The sequence below is a fragment of the Pelobates fuscus genome, chromosome 1 (assembly GCF_036172605.1).
Source record: "Pelobates fuscus isolate aPelFus1 chromosome 1, aPelFus1.pri, whole genome shotgun sequence".
Lineage (NCBI taxonomy): Eukaryota > Metazoa > Chordata > Amphibia > Anura > Pelobatidae > Pelobates > Pelobates fuscus.
The window spans coordinates 253,922,870-253,939,403 of record NC_086317.1 but is presented as its reverse complement, the minus strand read 5'-3'; the positions used below and the strand labels follow the sequence as shown (position 1 = coordinate 253,939,403).

At 49.0% G+C, this 16,534-nt stretch overlaps 1 protein-coding gene across 1 annotated transcript in view; it reads right to left on the bottom strand.

Moving 5' to 3' along the window:
* Positions 1-2,525: 2,525 nt before the first annotated feature.
* The window catches only part of STPG1 (sperm tail PG-rich repeat containing 1), a 144,756-nt gene continuing 130,747 nt past the window's right edge, over positions 2,526-16,534 (bottom strand). Inside the window, exon 9 of the mRNA XM_063444564.1 lies at positions 2,526-2,700. Coding sequence (XP_063300634.1) covers positions 2,627-2,700 — 74 coding nt within the window. The 3' untranslated portion in view covers positions 2,526-2,626. The remainder of the gene's footprint in view (positions 2,701-16,534) is intronic.

The window sequence follows — 16,534 nt, the reverse complement described above, 5'->3', positions numbered from 1 at the left end:
ACCCCGGTGACTCCCTTGGCTACCTCTCTCCCAGTTGTCTTCTCTTTCATCTTTAGGATGGTAGCGATTGTGGATGCACTCTTTCCATACTCTATGGCGAGGTCAGTCAATTGCATTCCTCCTTCATGCTTCCTGATGATTTCTTTCTTGACCTCGAGCAGAATAATCTCCTTCTTCCTCTTCCCAGCTTCTGCTGCTTTCTTGGGTGCCATGACACCAGAGTCACTAAGTTGCAGAAAATTTTAAAAAATGCTTTACACCCACATGAGCTGGCATGGAAACCACCCCACAATGCAAAACACACAGTAACAGGCATGCACAGCACATGAGCTAGCATGGAAACCACAGTAAAAGCCATGCACAGCACATGAGCTGGCATGGAAACCACCCCACAATGCAGAACACACAGTAAAAGGCATGCAAACAACTAAGCTCAGCTCCCTACTTTTCCACCTCTAGAGAAATGGACCAAAAAGTCCCAAAACCACTGCAAATGGCTCCAAAACTCACTGCAAAAACCTCTCCAACACCTCCAAACTCACGTGCTACCCAGACTCCAGTATGCAGGAAGGCGGCGCTATAAGCCGGGAATCTTGCTTCTTATCGCAAAAAAAAAATAATTCATAAACCGAGGCATTTTTTTTAATGGATTTCCATTCGTAAACCGAATATTTTGTTTACTGAGGCGTTCGTTAACCGAGGTACCACTGTATATGAAACCAGGGGGCTGCACTCACCTGAACATGCATAAATGGGGTGCTGCTGGGGCCGATTTATACAACACAAGATATTTGAATGTTGGGATGTATATCTTATACAATGCCACACACATACGAATACAGGCACACATACCGTGTTTCCCCGAAAATAGGACCTACCCCGAAAATAAGCCCTAGCCGAATTTTCGGGGTGGGCTGCAATATAAGCCCTACCCCGAAAATAAGACCTAGGCATTTTACCTTTGGCGGGACTTCCTTCTTCTATGAGGAGGGGGAGGAGCGTTGCGGGCCGCGGCATCGCGCAGCGTGATGACGACGTGCGCAGCGTGATGATGACGTGCGCAGCGCCGTCAGTCTGCCTTCACGGATCTTCAGCGGAAGGATCCATTCCGGGCGGTGAGGCACCCAGTGGTCGGACTCTTTGAACTGTGAGTAGATACCGGTATTTTATGCCTGGGACTTAATTAATTAAAGGGGGGGGTGAATTAATTAAAGGGGGGGTGAATTAATTAAAGGGGGGGTGAATTAATTAAAGGGGGGGTGAATTAATTAAAGAGAGGGTGGATTAATTAAAGGGGTGGTGGATTAATTAAAGGGGGTGGATTAATTAGAGGGGGTGTGTGGATTAATTAGAGGGGGGTGTGGATTAATTAGAGGGGGGTGTGGATTAATTAGAGGGGGGTGTGGATTAATTAGAGGGGGGTGTGGATTAATTAGAGGGGGTGTGTGGATTAATTAGATGGGGTGGAATAATTAGAGGGGTGGATTAATTAAAGGGGGGTGGATTAATTAAAGGGAGGGTGGATTAATTAAAGGGAGGGTGGATTAATTAAAGGGGTGGTGGATTAATTAAAGGGGTGGTGGATTAATTAGAGGGGGTGGATTAATTAAAGGGGGGGGGTGGATTAATTAAAGGGGGGGTTCAATGTACATATCGGAACCGTAAATAAATAAGCCCTACCCTGAAAATAAGCCCTAGTGTGTTTTGTGTGACTAAAATTAATATAAGACCCGGTCTTATTTTCGGAGAAACACGGTACATATTGGCACGCGCATATGCACACACTGACATACACACACTGACAATTTCCATATTTTTAGACACTCTCATGATTCCATACCTTTTGGGGGTGATTTATATGTGGCTCAGTGGGATCCTGCTGCTGGTTGAGGCTAATAAGGAATCTCAGGCTGAAGCAGAGTCTCTCCCTTACCTCAACACTCCTGTCTGTGCCTCCTCTTCAGTCTCCCTTCTGCAGCAGGTTTAGTTCATTTAACAGCATTTGCCAAGCGCCTGACTGTTTGGCAGAACTATGAGGAAGTGAGTTCAGGTCACTTCCACCCAGCTCTGCCATACAGTCAGGGGCCTGGCAAATGCTGTTAAAGGATCGCGACACCCGGCTGGCTCCTGATCAGACATGCTCATCGGCCAGCTGTGAAAGCTTTGGTGCTGGCATTGGTACAGCTGATAGCCAGCTTCAGGGTGTTAACACAATGCTGCAGAGGGGAAGGAAATGTGGGCAGCAGCTCTGATCAGAATATATACCAGTGTGGTGATGCACAGTATAGCATCCATCAAAGCATTGGCAAATAAAAGCTTTAACTGCCCATATAGGCTGGATTTGGGGGGTGGCGGGATAGATTTACCATGTAAATAAAACAACTAAAAGATAGGATATTTTGTTAAAGATTTTAATATACAACAATGTCAATAAGTATAAAGACTGCAAAACAGCTTGGGTTTTGTAAGCTAAGCATTTACATTTTGCTTAGCTTTACATTTTGGACTAAGCATTTAATAGGATATAGTAATTTCTGACTAATTAATTTTTCGCAACAAGGAAGTCCAAGAGCAGAGTTAAGATTATGTTTGCGTATGACGAAGTGATACCAGATTTCTTGTAACCTTATGATGGAATCCATTTCCTGGCACTGTTGTAGAGAAAAGACTGTTTTCCTGGAATTTCAGGATGATAAGCACCTGTAAAAATAGATGTATAATTAAAGACAAAACAGTTTTGACTTCAAACCATATCAGTTATTGCTCTCACTCCGATTGCACAATGTTAATTATTTCAATATTTTTCATTAAAATGACACACTAGGCAACATAATCACTTTATCTCATTGGAGTGGATATTGTGCTCTGAATCCCCTGAAGCTGTCCCATTATTCAGTGTTAAACTATTTTTTAACTGAAAGGGGTTTTCAAGCGGTCCATGGTCCCAATCCCCCAGATGGGGAAGCACCCAAGTTATCTGGTAAAATATCCATCAATGTTTCCAGGAGTTTATATCTAAAGTGAAAGGTAGAGAAGCTGGATAATGCAATATTGCAAAAAATCGTATATTTTACCTGTGCCACATATAGAATCTTAAATTAAAAATGTGTGAGCACTTATGCAGACAAAACTCACAGACAGAGCGAATATACAGTAAAAGTCAAGTGTTCGGCTCTATCATCTTGTACTCCTCTTAAGCCACACACCACTAATACTGCAAGCATGTTCCATCTACTGAGATGCAAATACACACAACCACCCGTGAACAAAGTGATTTGTGTAAACAAAAAATAAAAAACTTAACTTATAGGTACACAGCTTCCCAAGGTTATTTCCCAGCTGATAACCATATGACAGAACTGTGTGAATGATAGGATATTTAGGGATTCTGCTGGTGTACCTAAAATAGAGGATAAGACATAGTGCAAATATTGTTTTATACTCAAAATAATATGCTGGTTTATAAGAAGGGGCATTGTGAATTTATCTGGAGTAAGTTTGACAGAACAGGAGATTCAGTTGCTAGAGAAGGGAATGAAATTTGCCCCTAATCAGGAAGCGGACGATTTCCAATTGTATATTGATTTAAAAAAATATTAGATCTATTAGATCTATGACGGTGAAGAGACATTTTATAAAGTTTCCCATTCCAACTGGGGAAGATGTTGGAGATGAGCTAAATAGCACTAAATAGAAATGTAAACGAAGGTCTAGATTTTTTACAGTGCAGAGCAAAGGGTCCCATTTGGAATCTTTTGAGAACTTAGTTGAGAAATATTTTGAAAAATGGGCAGGAATGAGTAAACGAAAGGGAGGAAATAGATCACAAAATCTGACCAAGGGGGAACAATTAGCATTAAATAATTTAACCTCAAGGGAGGATATTATCATCAAGGAGGCGGATAAAGGTGGAGCAATAGTGATCATGTCGGAGCAATACTACCGACAAGAAGCCTTTAATATTTTGGCAGATGGCAAGACATATAAAAGACTTGGGAGTGACCCCACACTAGCCTTCAATAAAGAACTTAAAACCCTTTCAGAAGAAGCCAGAGCTGAAAGTATTATTTATGATAGGAATTTTGAATATCTTTGGAATCCTCACCCAGTCATTCCAATTTTTTACTTTATCCTGAAAATCCACAAAAATTTTAGAAATCCGCCAGGTCGCCCAATAATTAGTGGCATTGAGTCAATTACAGCTAATTTATCTGCTTTTTTGGATTTTCATTTACAGAAACATGAGCAAAAGGCATTGTCATACACCAAAGACACAAAATCGTTTCTACAAGAGATTGAAAATTTGGAATGGCAAGAGGGCTACAGCTGGGCCACACTAGATGTAACCTCGCTGTACACGGTCATTAGCCATGACCTCGGATTGGAGGCAGTTGCCTACTATTTGGATAGAGATGGAGATATTTCTCTAGGCCTCAAAACCTTTATACTTTTTGGTATTCAGTTTATATTGGAACATAATTATTTTTTCTTTGATGAATCGTTTTTTCTACAACTGGTGGGGACCACCATGGGTACCAGGTTCGTCCCTTGTTATGCCAATATATACATGCACAGATGGGAAGACCTCTGCGTGTGGTCAGGGCATGACTGGGTAGAGAACCTGGTCCTATGGCGGCGATATATTGATGATGTCATCATTGGAAGGGGTCAGATCAGAAGGCTTGTTTCTCGTAGGCTTAACGTAATAACATTGTGGCATGATGGGTATGCATACATTTTTTAAATGAAAAGAATAACCATAAAGTAAACAAGCTATAAGCAATACTAAGAACAGTAAAGGAAAAAAAATAGGCATGTGTAGTGTCAGCGGTGAGACATCAGGGGTGTTACAGGTTGCACAACAGACAATATTAGTATTCTATCACGTTTGAGTCATCTAAGACAGGCTGCTATGCTAGGTTCTGTTATGCTATGCTTGTGTAGAATACTGCCTAACATGCTTATCCTAGCTTAGGGACTGTCATTAACATAAAGGTTAGGCATATAGAAGGGAGAGGCTGTACAGCTCTCGATAGGCAAAACAGGAGTAGAAGAACATGCTGGAGTGTGTGTTTGTATGGGTATGCTTGGAGCATGCTTATCTATGATATGTGTAAGATGGAGCTTAAAATATAAGTATGGTTGTCCAGCTTTAGTTCCACTAGGTACTAGCACAAAGCTGACTCATGAGAGGACAGTGTACACAAGGGAAACATCAATAAGACTACATGAAAACAGGCATTGTAAGACTGAGTAAGACATACCACAGAACAATCTTTCAGCTAGGTCTAAATTGGTCATTTTATAGAGGCTAGTGAGATTAGACAATTTATAGCCACTGTCAACCAGGTGGGTCGGAGTTTCCAATGCTGCCTCAGTGGGAGGGAGTCGACTTCCCGGTGGACCCAGAACCTTTAGGCTGGGGTAGTCCCATTGTTATCCGATACCTGCTCTGCTGTGTCCGTGTAGTGGGGGGCAAGTATCCTTCAGCGTTTCGCCCGCGTGGTGTTCTGCATAGTTTGCTGGGCAACCATGCGTTCTGCATAGCACGCATAGTTGCAGGCTGGGTGGTACATGAGTGTGTGGTCGGTCCTCTAGTGGAGATGTCACGCTGGGCAGCTGGCGAGGATGGTTGCTGCACGTTTTTCCGTCCCCCCGATGCAGTCTCCTGCTTGTTCGTGTCGCCTGTGCCTCCTAATGCTGGTTTAAGTGGCTGCAAGGGTTGGCACGAGGTTTGCCGCTTCCCTGTGTGGGAGGTAGGAGCCGTTTTAGTTGGAAGTGTGAGGAGGTAGTAGATCTTCCCCTCGCTGTTGGCGCACGTGGCGCCTGCCATTTTGGAAATAGCAGTCGGTCCCATCGGCCTCAGTTGCGGAGTCATGAGCAGGGCCACCAGGTGTAGACCAGGATCACCCCCCCGGCCCAGAGGGGGGGGGACCGGGACCGGGTCCGCATAGGTGTAGCTTGGCTGTCGGGCTCCGTTAGGCAGGATAGTGGAGCGGCGGCCGTCCACTCCACTCACCGCCAGGAAAGGTCCCGCCTGTTGCTGCGGAGATCTCCCCTCCGGGGGACTTAAACTCAGTGAGTAAGCCTCTCCCCGGTTCTGGTAGCCCTTATCCATCGAGGGCCGCAGTCATGGGTGAGGTGGGTGCTTAAAATCATATTTTATAGGTTTTATATAGTCGTCATTTGCAGGAGCTGAGTTATCCTGCGACCGCTCTGCTCGGCGGCCCGGACGTAGTTCACACAATAAGATACCAATCCAGTAAAATATAATACATTATAAACACATAGACACATTAGATCTACAAAAGGAGGACAAAAATATATATTTTAATACGTAAAAAATATATATAAAAATGTAAACATATACAAATAAAAAACACCCACTACAGAACTACATATTTCCACATTGTATTAAATGCTATATAATAGAAATGTAAATATAAAAGAGGTGTACAAGACGTTAGAGCCGACCGCTTGATTTTTACTGTAAAATCGTGCTATCCTTGAGTTTCTTCACTTAAGACCTTACATGTTTTCTTTTTTTTAGACATTCTTTATTTATTAAGGTTTTTTCAAATAAGGGAAGGAGACAGAAAAAAGGAAAGGGAGGGGGGGAGGGGGTAACAAATATCAAGTTACAATGTATGACATATACAAGAACAGTGCTTCGAGCCCGGCATTAATACAGAGTCGGGTACAACGTTTCACTTATAACCATGTCACAACCAGTTTACAACATGTCTGCCTAGGCGGGTCTTGATTGGTGGTTTGGGGCGAGTTCCATGGGTGTAATATATGGTACGGGTGAGTCCGCAGTAGTCAGTGGATCAGAAACGTACGTTGGTGCTCAATGGGGCGTTGTTACCCTGTAAAAGGGGGGCGGGGGGAGGTGTGTTCTCAACATACGAGGCGTCCCTGAGATCTCAATCTAGTGGGTTGTCGCGTTCTGTCGGTGGGCATGTCTGGTGAGTCTCAAGTTGGTTGGGTGGGGGGGGGGGAGTATCTGGGTCTGGGATCTTCCCAGCATAATAGGGATAGGGGTAGCAAGGGCGGGTATCAGGCGTCTCCTGGGAGGCCAGGAGTACGAGATCAAGCCTGTCCCCGCGCGGTGTAAGACGTCCAGGGGTACCATTGGAGGGCGCATTTGTCCGAGCGTTCTCGCAGGGACGCAGTTAGCATTTCCATCCCACGAATCTCCTCAACCTTGTCAACCCATTGCTTGTAGGTGGGTACCGCCTGGCTTTTCCAGTGCAGTGGGATGAGGCTTTTCGCGGCAGAGAGCAGGTGTATCGTGAGGGATTTTTTGTACTGTTGTGTAGGTATGGATGTGTGGTGAAGGAGCATTGGCAGTGGCAGTATCCGTAATTTCCTTGATCTTAGCGCGTACCATGCGCCAGTATGGAGCTATGCGGGGGCAAGACCACCAAATGTGGGGGTTGGTGCCCAGGGCGGAGAGGCATCTCCAGCAGTCACCAGAGGTTGTGCCGTGCATGTGTCTGAGCACGTCCGGGGTCCTATACCATTGTGTGAGTAGTTTATAGCTCATCTCCTGATATTTGGAGCTAATGGAGCATTTGTGGGTTAAGAGAAAGATTTTGTCCCACTCCTGGGCAGTCAGGCGTGTGTCCGTCTCTCGTTCCCACTTGTCCGTAAACCCTAGTGGGTGTACATTGCCCAGTGTCTGTAAGCTTGCGTAGAGGTAGGATATAGCGTGTTCCAGGTGTTTTCTGTCAGTGCATAGTTGTTCGAAGTCAGTCAATTGTCTGTGAATGTGGTCCTTGCCTTGAAGGTTTGTGTAGTATGTTTTCACCTGATGGTAATGGTACATGTCAAGTGGGGTCGGTCGCTGAGTCGATATGACTTCAGGTAGTGGTTTAAGGGCTCTGTCGGCAATCCATTGATGCAGGTAGAGCCAATCCGTCTGGTAGAAATTCCGCAATGCCGCGGGGGTGAGACCACCCGCGAGATTCGGGTTATGTGTGATCGGGGTGAGCGGGTTAGGTGACGAGGTGAGCCGGCACGCGAAGCGTAGTGAGCACCACACCCTAAGGGTAGCGTCGATAAGGGGATTTTGGAGTCGGAGCTCCGAGTAGGTGAGGGAGCCAAGCCAAAGTCTGGCAGGGATCGTACCGCGTGACTGCTGGACCTCCATTGACACCCATCGTCTGGCACCTGTGCGTGTGTGCCAGTCCACCACCTTTTGCAGATGCGTGGCCTGGTAGTCTTTGGGCGTTCCAGGGTGGTCCTGCGTATGCGGGAAGCGGAGCGGTTCCATACAAAGCTACGGATGTCTCTTGTCAGGGTACGGAAAAATGATTGCGGGATCGTAACGGCCAATGTTGCGAATAGGTATAATAGCCTGGGGAGGACGTTCATCTTCAGGGCTTGTATGCGGCCGAACCAGGTGAGGTATAGCGGGGACCAACGGAGGAGGTCCTTTTGGATATTCGCGAGGAGGGGGGGAAAGTTCATTTGATAGAGTTGTGTGAGATCTCTTGGTAACCACGTGCCCAGGTACCATAACCTGTCCGGTCGCCAGGAGAAGGCGAACTCTGTGCTCAGGCGGTCAACCAACTCGGCGTTTTCGAGTACAGGCATGGCCTCTGATTTGTTCATATTCAGTTTCAGATTGGAGACTTGGTGATAGTCATGAAACGCCTTGAGGAGGTTAGGGATTGAGATTAGGGGTTGTTCCAGGAAGAACAACATGTCATCCGCAGAGGCGGCGAGTTTGTGCACTTCTGCATCCAGAGTCACCCCCGTAATGCCCCCATCCCGTCTGACCGCCTCCAGAAATGGTTCTAGAGAGAGGGCAAACAGGAGGGGGGACAGGGGACATCCCTGTCGCGTGCCGTTGCTGATGGGGAAAGATTGTGTAAGTGTACCGTTGACGCGGATACGTGCTGTCGGAGTCGTATACAGAGCCGCCACCCAGGTGCACAGTTGTGGGCCAAATTTGAAGTGACGGAGAGTGGATGCGAGGTACGTCCAATCCACACGGTCGAACGCCTTTTCGGCGTCCGTCGATAGTAGGACGACCTCGCGTTTCTTGGATTTCACAGTATGTATGATGTTGAGAGCCTGGATCGTGTCGTCTCGGGCCTCCCTACCCGGGATAAACCCGACCTGGTCTGGGTGGATTAGGTCCGGAAGGATCGGGGAGATTCTCCGGGCCAAGGCTTTAGCAAAGAGCTTAAGATCCGAGTTCAGGAGCAAAATCGGGTGGTAGCTCGAGCAATTAGTCGGGTCTTTACCTTTTTTGGGGATTATTGTGATGGTGGCGGCTAATGTATCTGTTGGGAACTGCCCTCCCTCGCGAATTGAGTTCAGACCTGATAGAAGTTTGGGCAAGAGGGTGTCGCTGAATGTGCGAAGGTATGAGACCGGCAGTCCGTCAGGACCGGTCCCCTTATGTGGCTTCATGCACTTTAGAGCACCTTGGAGTTCGTCAAGGGTCAGGGGTAGCTCCAGGTCCTCCGATTGTTCCTGGGTGAGTGTTTTGGCTATGTGCTGAGAGAGGTAGTCTGTGATTTTTCGTTGGTGTGTCTGAGGGGTAGACCTGTGTGCGGCCTGTGTTTGGTTGTATAGGTCGGTGTAATAGGTCTGGAAGGCTTCAAGAATTCCTCCCGGGTGTCGTGTGCTGCGGTGGTTTGGTGTGTTTATTTTATGAATATGCTGTGTCCGTCTCTTTGCCTGGAGCATCTTTGCTATGAGTTGACCACTCTTGTTAGAGTGTTCGTAGAAGTACCTGGCCGATTTCATCAGGGTGTGTAACAGTCCTTAAGAGAGGTGGTCTCTGAGTTCCCTCCGAGCCTCAGTCAGTTGTAGGTAGGTGTCGTCGTCTAGAGTTTGTTTGTGTGCGTTTTCCAAGGTAGTTACCTTGGTGGTGAGGTCGGTGAAGTGTCTGTGCCTGTCTCTTTTTCGCTGAGTGCAAATGGCGATGTAGTGGCCCCTCACGACACATTTATGTGCCTCCCAGACCGTCAGGGTGGGCGTGTCCGGATTGTCGTTGGTGTCGAAGTATTGTGTGAGCGTCTGATGTGTGGATGCGCGGGTAACCGGGTCATTCAACAAGGACACGTTCAGTTTCCATTGCCTGTCTTTCGGTTTATAAAGGGGCGAGCTTGTGCGGACTTTAACCGGGGCGTGGTCCGAGTGGGTCATGAGTCCAATGTGCGCGTCACGTAGGAGGGAGAGGTATTCCTGGGGCATGAATATGTAGTCAATACGGCTTTAGTGGCGGTGGACATGGGAAAAGTGTGTATAATCTCTGTCGTCAGGATGTGCGGTTCTCCAGCAGTCCACAAGGCCTAGGTTGTTTAGTGCCCTGGTGGCTGTCCGTAAGCAGTGTGGCGGGTGTGTGCTAGTTCCACAAGACGTGTCCAGGAGTGGGTCAAGTGGCATGTTCAGGTCTCCTGCTACCAGGAGAAGGCCCTCTCTGAATTTGTTAAGCCTGTTTAAGGTGCGGGAGAGAAAGGTGTGTTGGCCACGGTTAGAACAGTACATGCATGCAAATGTGTATGTGTGATCGGCTATCTTACCCTTAACAAAAAGGTACCTCCCTCCTGGGTCTATGTGGGTCTCGGTATGGCAGAAGGGTGTGGAGTGCGCGAACAGTATTGCTACGCCTGCTCTCTTAGAATCTGGATGGTTGGCGTAGTAAGCCAGAGGGAAACGTTTGTTCTCCAGTTTGGGAGCGTTTGGGCCCCGGAAGTGCGTCTCCTGCAGGAACGCCACGGACACCCTCTCCGCCCAAAGACGGCGGAGTAGGTGGGAGCGCTTCTCCGGCTGGTTAAGGCCCCCAGTATTATTGGACCAGTATGTGAGCAGGGCCGGGTAGAATTCCGTCCCGGCCCCCGCACGGCGGATGCCTGAAGGGGGGGGTCCATCACGGAGTGGGGAGGGGGAGGGTGTGGGGGGGGAGGTCAATGCAACGTTTGAACCTAGACCGGTTGACAACGTTCAGGAGACTGTGGGTCAGGGAAGTCTCGTCGAACTCCAGTCCTATGTACAAGGGAGGTCAGTTGCGTGAGGTGCGTGGTGGGCCGCCTACGAAGTCTGTGTCACGGGAAGGGATGCCATTAGCACCTGCGTCCCTCGGCACCCGACCCGCCGTGAGGGATGGCTGTCGTGGTCCTTGCGAGTCCGGGGGAGGAGGGGGGAGGGGGAAGGGAGGGGGGGCCGGGTCTGTCGGTTGCGTAAGGGCACCTGTTAGCGCGGTGGGCGTGAGTCCATCTCGGGTGGGTGGGGGGAGGGGGGGGCAGGGTGGGGGCGGGAGTGGGCCCCCAGGGCAGGCCTGCGGGGGGTGGCAGTCAGAGTCGTCAGCGTTTTAAGTACAGGTTAATACAACACATTTCAATTAAAACGTTATATTCTTTTCATTAACATTGCAACCTACGACATTGGCAAAACTCCGTCATAATTCGGGACACCTCAAACAATTTTTTTTTTTTTTTAATTCTTTATTTTGGTGTGCATAGAAATTACAAACTTGCCGGCACTGCCACAACAGCAGGTGCCGGCGGTTCTGGTATAGCAAACATAAGTTACAACTGCACAATTTTTATCTTTAACATACAAGCTTGGTTTCAGGCGAAGTAATAGCTTTGTCAGTGAACACGCAACATGCAGCGTAGAAAAGGAGACAGGAGCGGATATGCAAACTGACATTAAAAAAAAAAAAATAATAATTACGAGCATGTACAAGCTCAGGTGTCTGACATTATTTGCCCTAATTCTTGCCTGCGTCACATCCTAGGCCCTGAGTCTTGCAATAAAGTTATGTCGAGTAAAAGTATGAATAATACATAACAATAAGTAATGCAAAGTAAACTTAGGTGTAGTCGCTTAAATGTAAACCAGCTGATTTCTAGTAGCTAGCCTCTGCTTTATCGATTCCACTGGGATTTCCCTGCCTCTTACAGCTAATGGCTACACATATGCGGGCAGGTAGGTAGGCTAGGCAATGCCCAGGTCCGTACTAGGAGTAGTCACTGAGGCATAATAAAATAAAAATAAAAAATAAAAATAAAAATAAATAAATAAATAAATAAAATAAAAATAAAAAAAATAAAATAAAAAAAAACGACATCAATAATGCTTTTAAGTATTAAGAAAATACCATGTGGATGCCTAACAATGAAACATTTAAACATTTTAACTGGAGAGATGGTATGTAGTCTCTTATAAACACTCAAGCATTGGTTATTATTAGTGCGGTTGTGTGTGCTGCAGTAGGGTTATAGATTAACTATAAACACGTGCATTGTTACTAAGTTATACAGGCTAAAACATTTGGAAATAGGGTACACGTGAGAAGAAGGATTAAACGTTTAGTTAGAGTACTCCTATGGATTTCAAAATGTAAAACTTATTAGTAGATTATAGGTTTAGAAATGTCAGTGAGAGGGTATGCGAATGTGAGGCACTACAGGACAGCCTCGTGAGTCAGTTGAGCAAATATTGGGCTCAGAGTCTATGGGCAAGAACTCAGCCGATTCCACAGTCCTGGCTCAGTGAGATTCCGGCACCGCTGTCAGGCAAGGGGGTCAGGTGGGCTCCGTAGCAACTCTCCAGCTTGGCGTGGGTACCTTGTGTGGTGGGCGTATGATTTTGTAAAGTTCCAGAGGTTCTAGGTTGCTCGGCAGAGGTGAGTGGCGGGGTCCGTTAGAGTCAGGTGGTGACGGCGTCGGAGTGTAGGTGAAGGCGCCTCAGTGCAGTTTAGGTGGTGACCGCGGCGTATGTGACTGGCGTGAGGTATCGAGGTACGAATGGGGCACTGCCCGCCGGGTCCCAACTATGAGTCGGTGTGGTGGGGGCCTTGGGGTTCGCCTGGAGGAGTGAGTCCCATGTCAGGCCCAAGGTCTGCAGTAGTTCTGCTGCGCCTTGCGGGTCGTGGATTTTGTGGGTTGTATCACCGCGCTGCACATGGAGTGCGTTGGGGGTCCGCCAACGATACGGAATGTTGCGTTGCTGGAGTGTGGCGGTGAGGGGTCGGAGTGACCTACGCCACGCCAAGGTACCCCCCGACAGGTCGCCGTAAAAGGTCAGCTTTGTACCCTCAAAATGTAAGGGGGTTTTTCCCCTGAGGGCGTTAAGGACCACCGCTCTGTCCGCTCCGCTGCGGAAGGTAAGGATAGTGTCCCTTGTGGTCGAGTTAGGGGCTTTGGCAGGTTTTGGAATCCTGAAGATATCGGTGGGCACGATGGGTACAGTATTACCTGGAGGCAGTATGCCGGTCAGAAGGCGTTTGACCGTGTGCGGGACTTCTGTCTCCGGCAGCTCTTCTGGAAGCCCCCTGACCTTGATATTGTGCCGTCTTCTCGCGTCCTCCTGGGCGTCTAAGCGCCGTTCCAGCAGCGTATTTTTGCGGTGCAGTTCCTGCATTTCACCCTGTAATGTGGCTATAGTGCTCTTGTGTTCGTGAGAGGAGGCCTCCAGCACAGTAATGCGGCCTGTCAGGCCCTGCAGTTCACCCCTTAAGGCCGTGACGTCCGTGAGAATGTTGTGTTGCAGATCGGCCAGGAGGGCTTTCAGCACCCCAGTGGTCACTAGGTCGGCATCAGGGTCTTTCCTCGTATTGCTTGAGGTTTTTTTCGGTTTCGGGTCTGGAGTTGGGGGGTATTCCTCCTCTGCTTCCTCGGAATATTCGTCCGAGAAGTCCGTGCAGCCACCATGGAGCGCCGCCATATTGGCTTCACTCGGGCCGCATGCTCGCCTCCACATTTCCCCGATTGTAAGCCCCGGGGTGGTTACATCTGCCGCCTTCTTTTTATGCTTGCGTCCCATTTGGTTTGTGGGGTGTCCGCGTGCAGGCAGCGGTTAACGGTGGCGATATTGGAGGTAATTAGGCGTTATTTCTCCGATTTTGACACAGAGCTCCTGAGTAGTGCGTCTGTCTACCTCGATCCGTCGACCGGAAGTCACCTCAAACAATTATATACACAAATATAACTGGCGCAGTGCATGGGTCTCCCGGGTGGGCACGTGATATGGGCAGTACAAGAAATCGACTGTTTAAGCACGAACTTACACTACCTATATCAAGCAATGTGCCACGCCACCTACAGGAACCTCGCCACGTGCGCCAGAAGCACAGCAGAAACTAGGATATTGGGCGCAGCGTGCGTATCACCAGGGTGCCCATGCGGTGGGTGGCAATGGGGAGAGTTGCCATGTGTAGCACCAAGCAAAACAACATGTAACACAAAAATAAGTAAAGTATAGTACTATCCACGGTCACGTATAGACCTATGCCGGGGGTGATGCCTTGGTATAAATTAGGCGTGTCGGCAACTTATTGAAAGCAAAAGAATATAGATAATGCTTGCATTATGTGAGGGAGGTCAGCACCCGTTACCATGACCTGTGCGTGCGCTATCTTACTATGCGGGGGTATGGCTACGTGCCAGCGCAGTCGGAGGTGGTGACATTTTAAGCATAAGTGAAAGCAACATTTTCCAATTAGAACGTTATGCAGTCTACGCTAACATTGCAACCCACGACATCGTCAAAACACATTCGTAATTCGGGCACCCCAGACAGTTATATATGCAAGAATAACGAGCCCATTGCATGAGTCTCCCGGGTGAACATATGGTAAAGGGCAATGAGGGAAGTCGACAGTTTAAGTACAATATAATACTACCTATACCAAGCAGTGTGTCTCACCACCTACATTGATCGCGTTACCTACGCTGGGTGCATAGCAGGGACTAGGGTATTGGGCGCAGCGTGCGGGTCATCAGGGGGTTCCTTCGGTGTGCGGCAGAGGGGCAGGTCGACATGTGAAATACAAAGCTATACAATATAAGACATATGAGTAAGTAAAGTGGCACGCTGTTTACATTGACTCATGGACCTGCGCCAGGAGCAGCGGCGTGGCACAGTTTAGACTTGCCGGCAATTTGTAATGGACACCTGATACCTGTGCGTGTGCCATCCTACTAGGCAGGGGTATGACCATGTGTCAGCACTACGTCAGGGTGAGCAGCCCAAGCCCACCTCCCAAACAGTTCATCGCATCGTAGCCCACCCGGCATGGTCCGTGGCCCCCAAACAACCCACCCAAGGTGCAACTCCAAGTCTCGAGTCCTGTTACGGACCTGTGATATTGTCCCACTAACCTGCGGCCCAACTTCACAGTGTCCACCCTGCTCAAGATGGGGTCGTCAGGCGTCGAAGTCAGGGGGTCAAGTAAGGTCCCCTTATGAGGGCTGGGTAGCTTAGGGGACGGCCCATGGTACCTGGCAGGGGAGGTCGGCTGCGATATCTCCGGGCTTTACTCCTCTGGGCCGACGGGGCCTCCTCGACGTTGCGGGGGAGGGGTAGCATGCCCGCTCAGCAGATTCTCGGCCGCTGGGTGGGGTCCAGTGGGGCGTGCGGGCGGATTTTCAAGAATCCAGTTAGGAACGTGGACATGCGGCAATCCAGCGGACTGGAGGAATCGGGCGACATCGTTGGGCCAGCGCAGCGTGTGCCAGCGGTTCTCGACCTTGGCTTGTAGACTGAATGGAAAGCCCCATTTATAGGGAATCCGCCTCTCCAGTAGCATGTTTGTTAGCGGTTTCAGCGCCCTGCGGGCGTCCAGTGTGAGGGGCGACAGGTCCTGGAATAGCGTGACCTGGGAGTCCATGAATGTGATCGTGCGTCGAGTCCTGGCTGCTCTCATTATGGCGTCCTTTAGTTGGAACGACGTGAGGCAACAAATCAGGTCCCTGGGCTGGCCATCTCTCCTAGGGCCCCGGAGCGCTCTATGTGCGCGTTCCATGGATATGTCGGGAGGTGCATCATCCCCTAGCAGTTGCGAGAAGAGGCCTATCAGCAGTTCCCGTGGGGACTCATTGTCGGCTTCTGGGAGGCCCCGCACTCGTATGTTGTTGCGGCGGCCTCTGTTGTCCAGGTCTTCGACTTGTCTACGCATCTCAAGGAGTATATTCCCCTGCCGTGCTGTAGCTAGGTCTGTGGCTTGCTGGTGGTGCGTGGTTTGGAGGCGGTTCACTTCCAGGTCATCCACCCTCTGCTCCAGGGCCGTTAGGTCCCTGCGCACCGCGGCTATTTCCTCCCGAATGACGGTACGTAGTTCTGCAACCAGGGCCGTCTTGTCACCTCGTGTGAGCATGTTGGCTGAGATAGCTGCCAGGTCCAGCGACATTTGGGTCAGTGCAGCTGCTCCGGGTGTGTCGCTTGCGGAGCCTGCTATGCTGCTGGCGCTCGGGGAGGGGGGCGCCATCTTGTCCGCGCCTCGTGTGTCTCTGAGGTGCTGAGGTGTGGATAGAAATTCGTCCATGGGACCGGGTTTGAGGTTGGTGTGGAGTGTGGGAGGGTGTCTCAGGGTAATCGTCCGTTTAGTTTTCCCCTAGTGGACCGCGGGATTTGCTCAGGATCTGGGCTTAAGCGGATCGGGGCCTGGGAGCAAGTGCAGCGTGCGACTTACTCCATGTGCGGTCAAGCCACGCCCCCTACATGTATTCATTACAGGGGTTTAAGGCTCTTGATCACGTGAGGGGGTCACTAATATTTGGGGTGCATT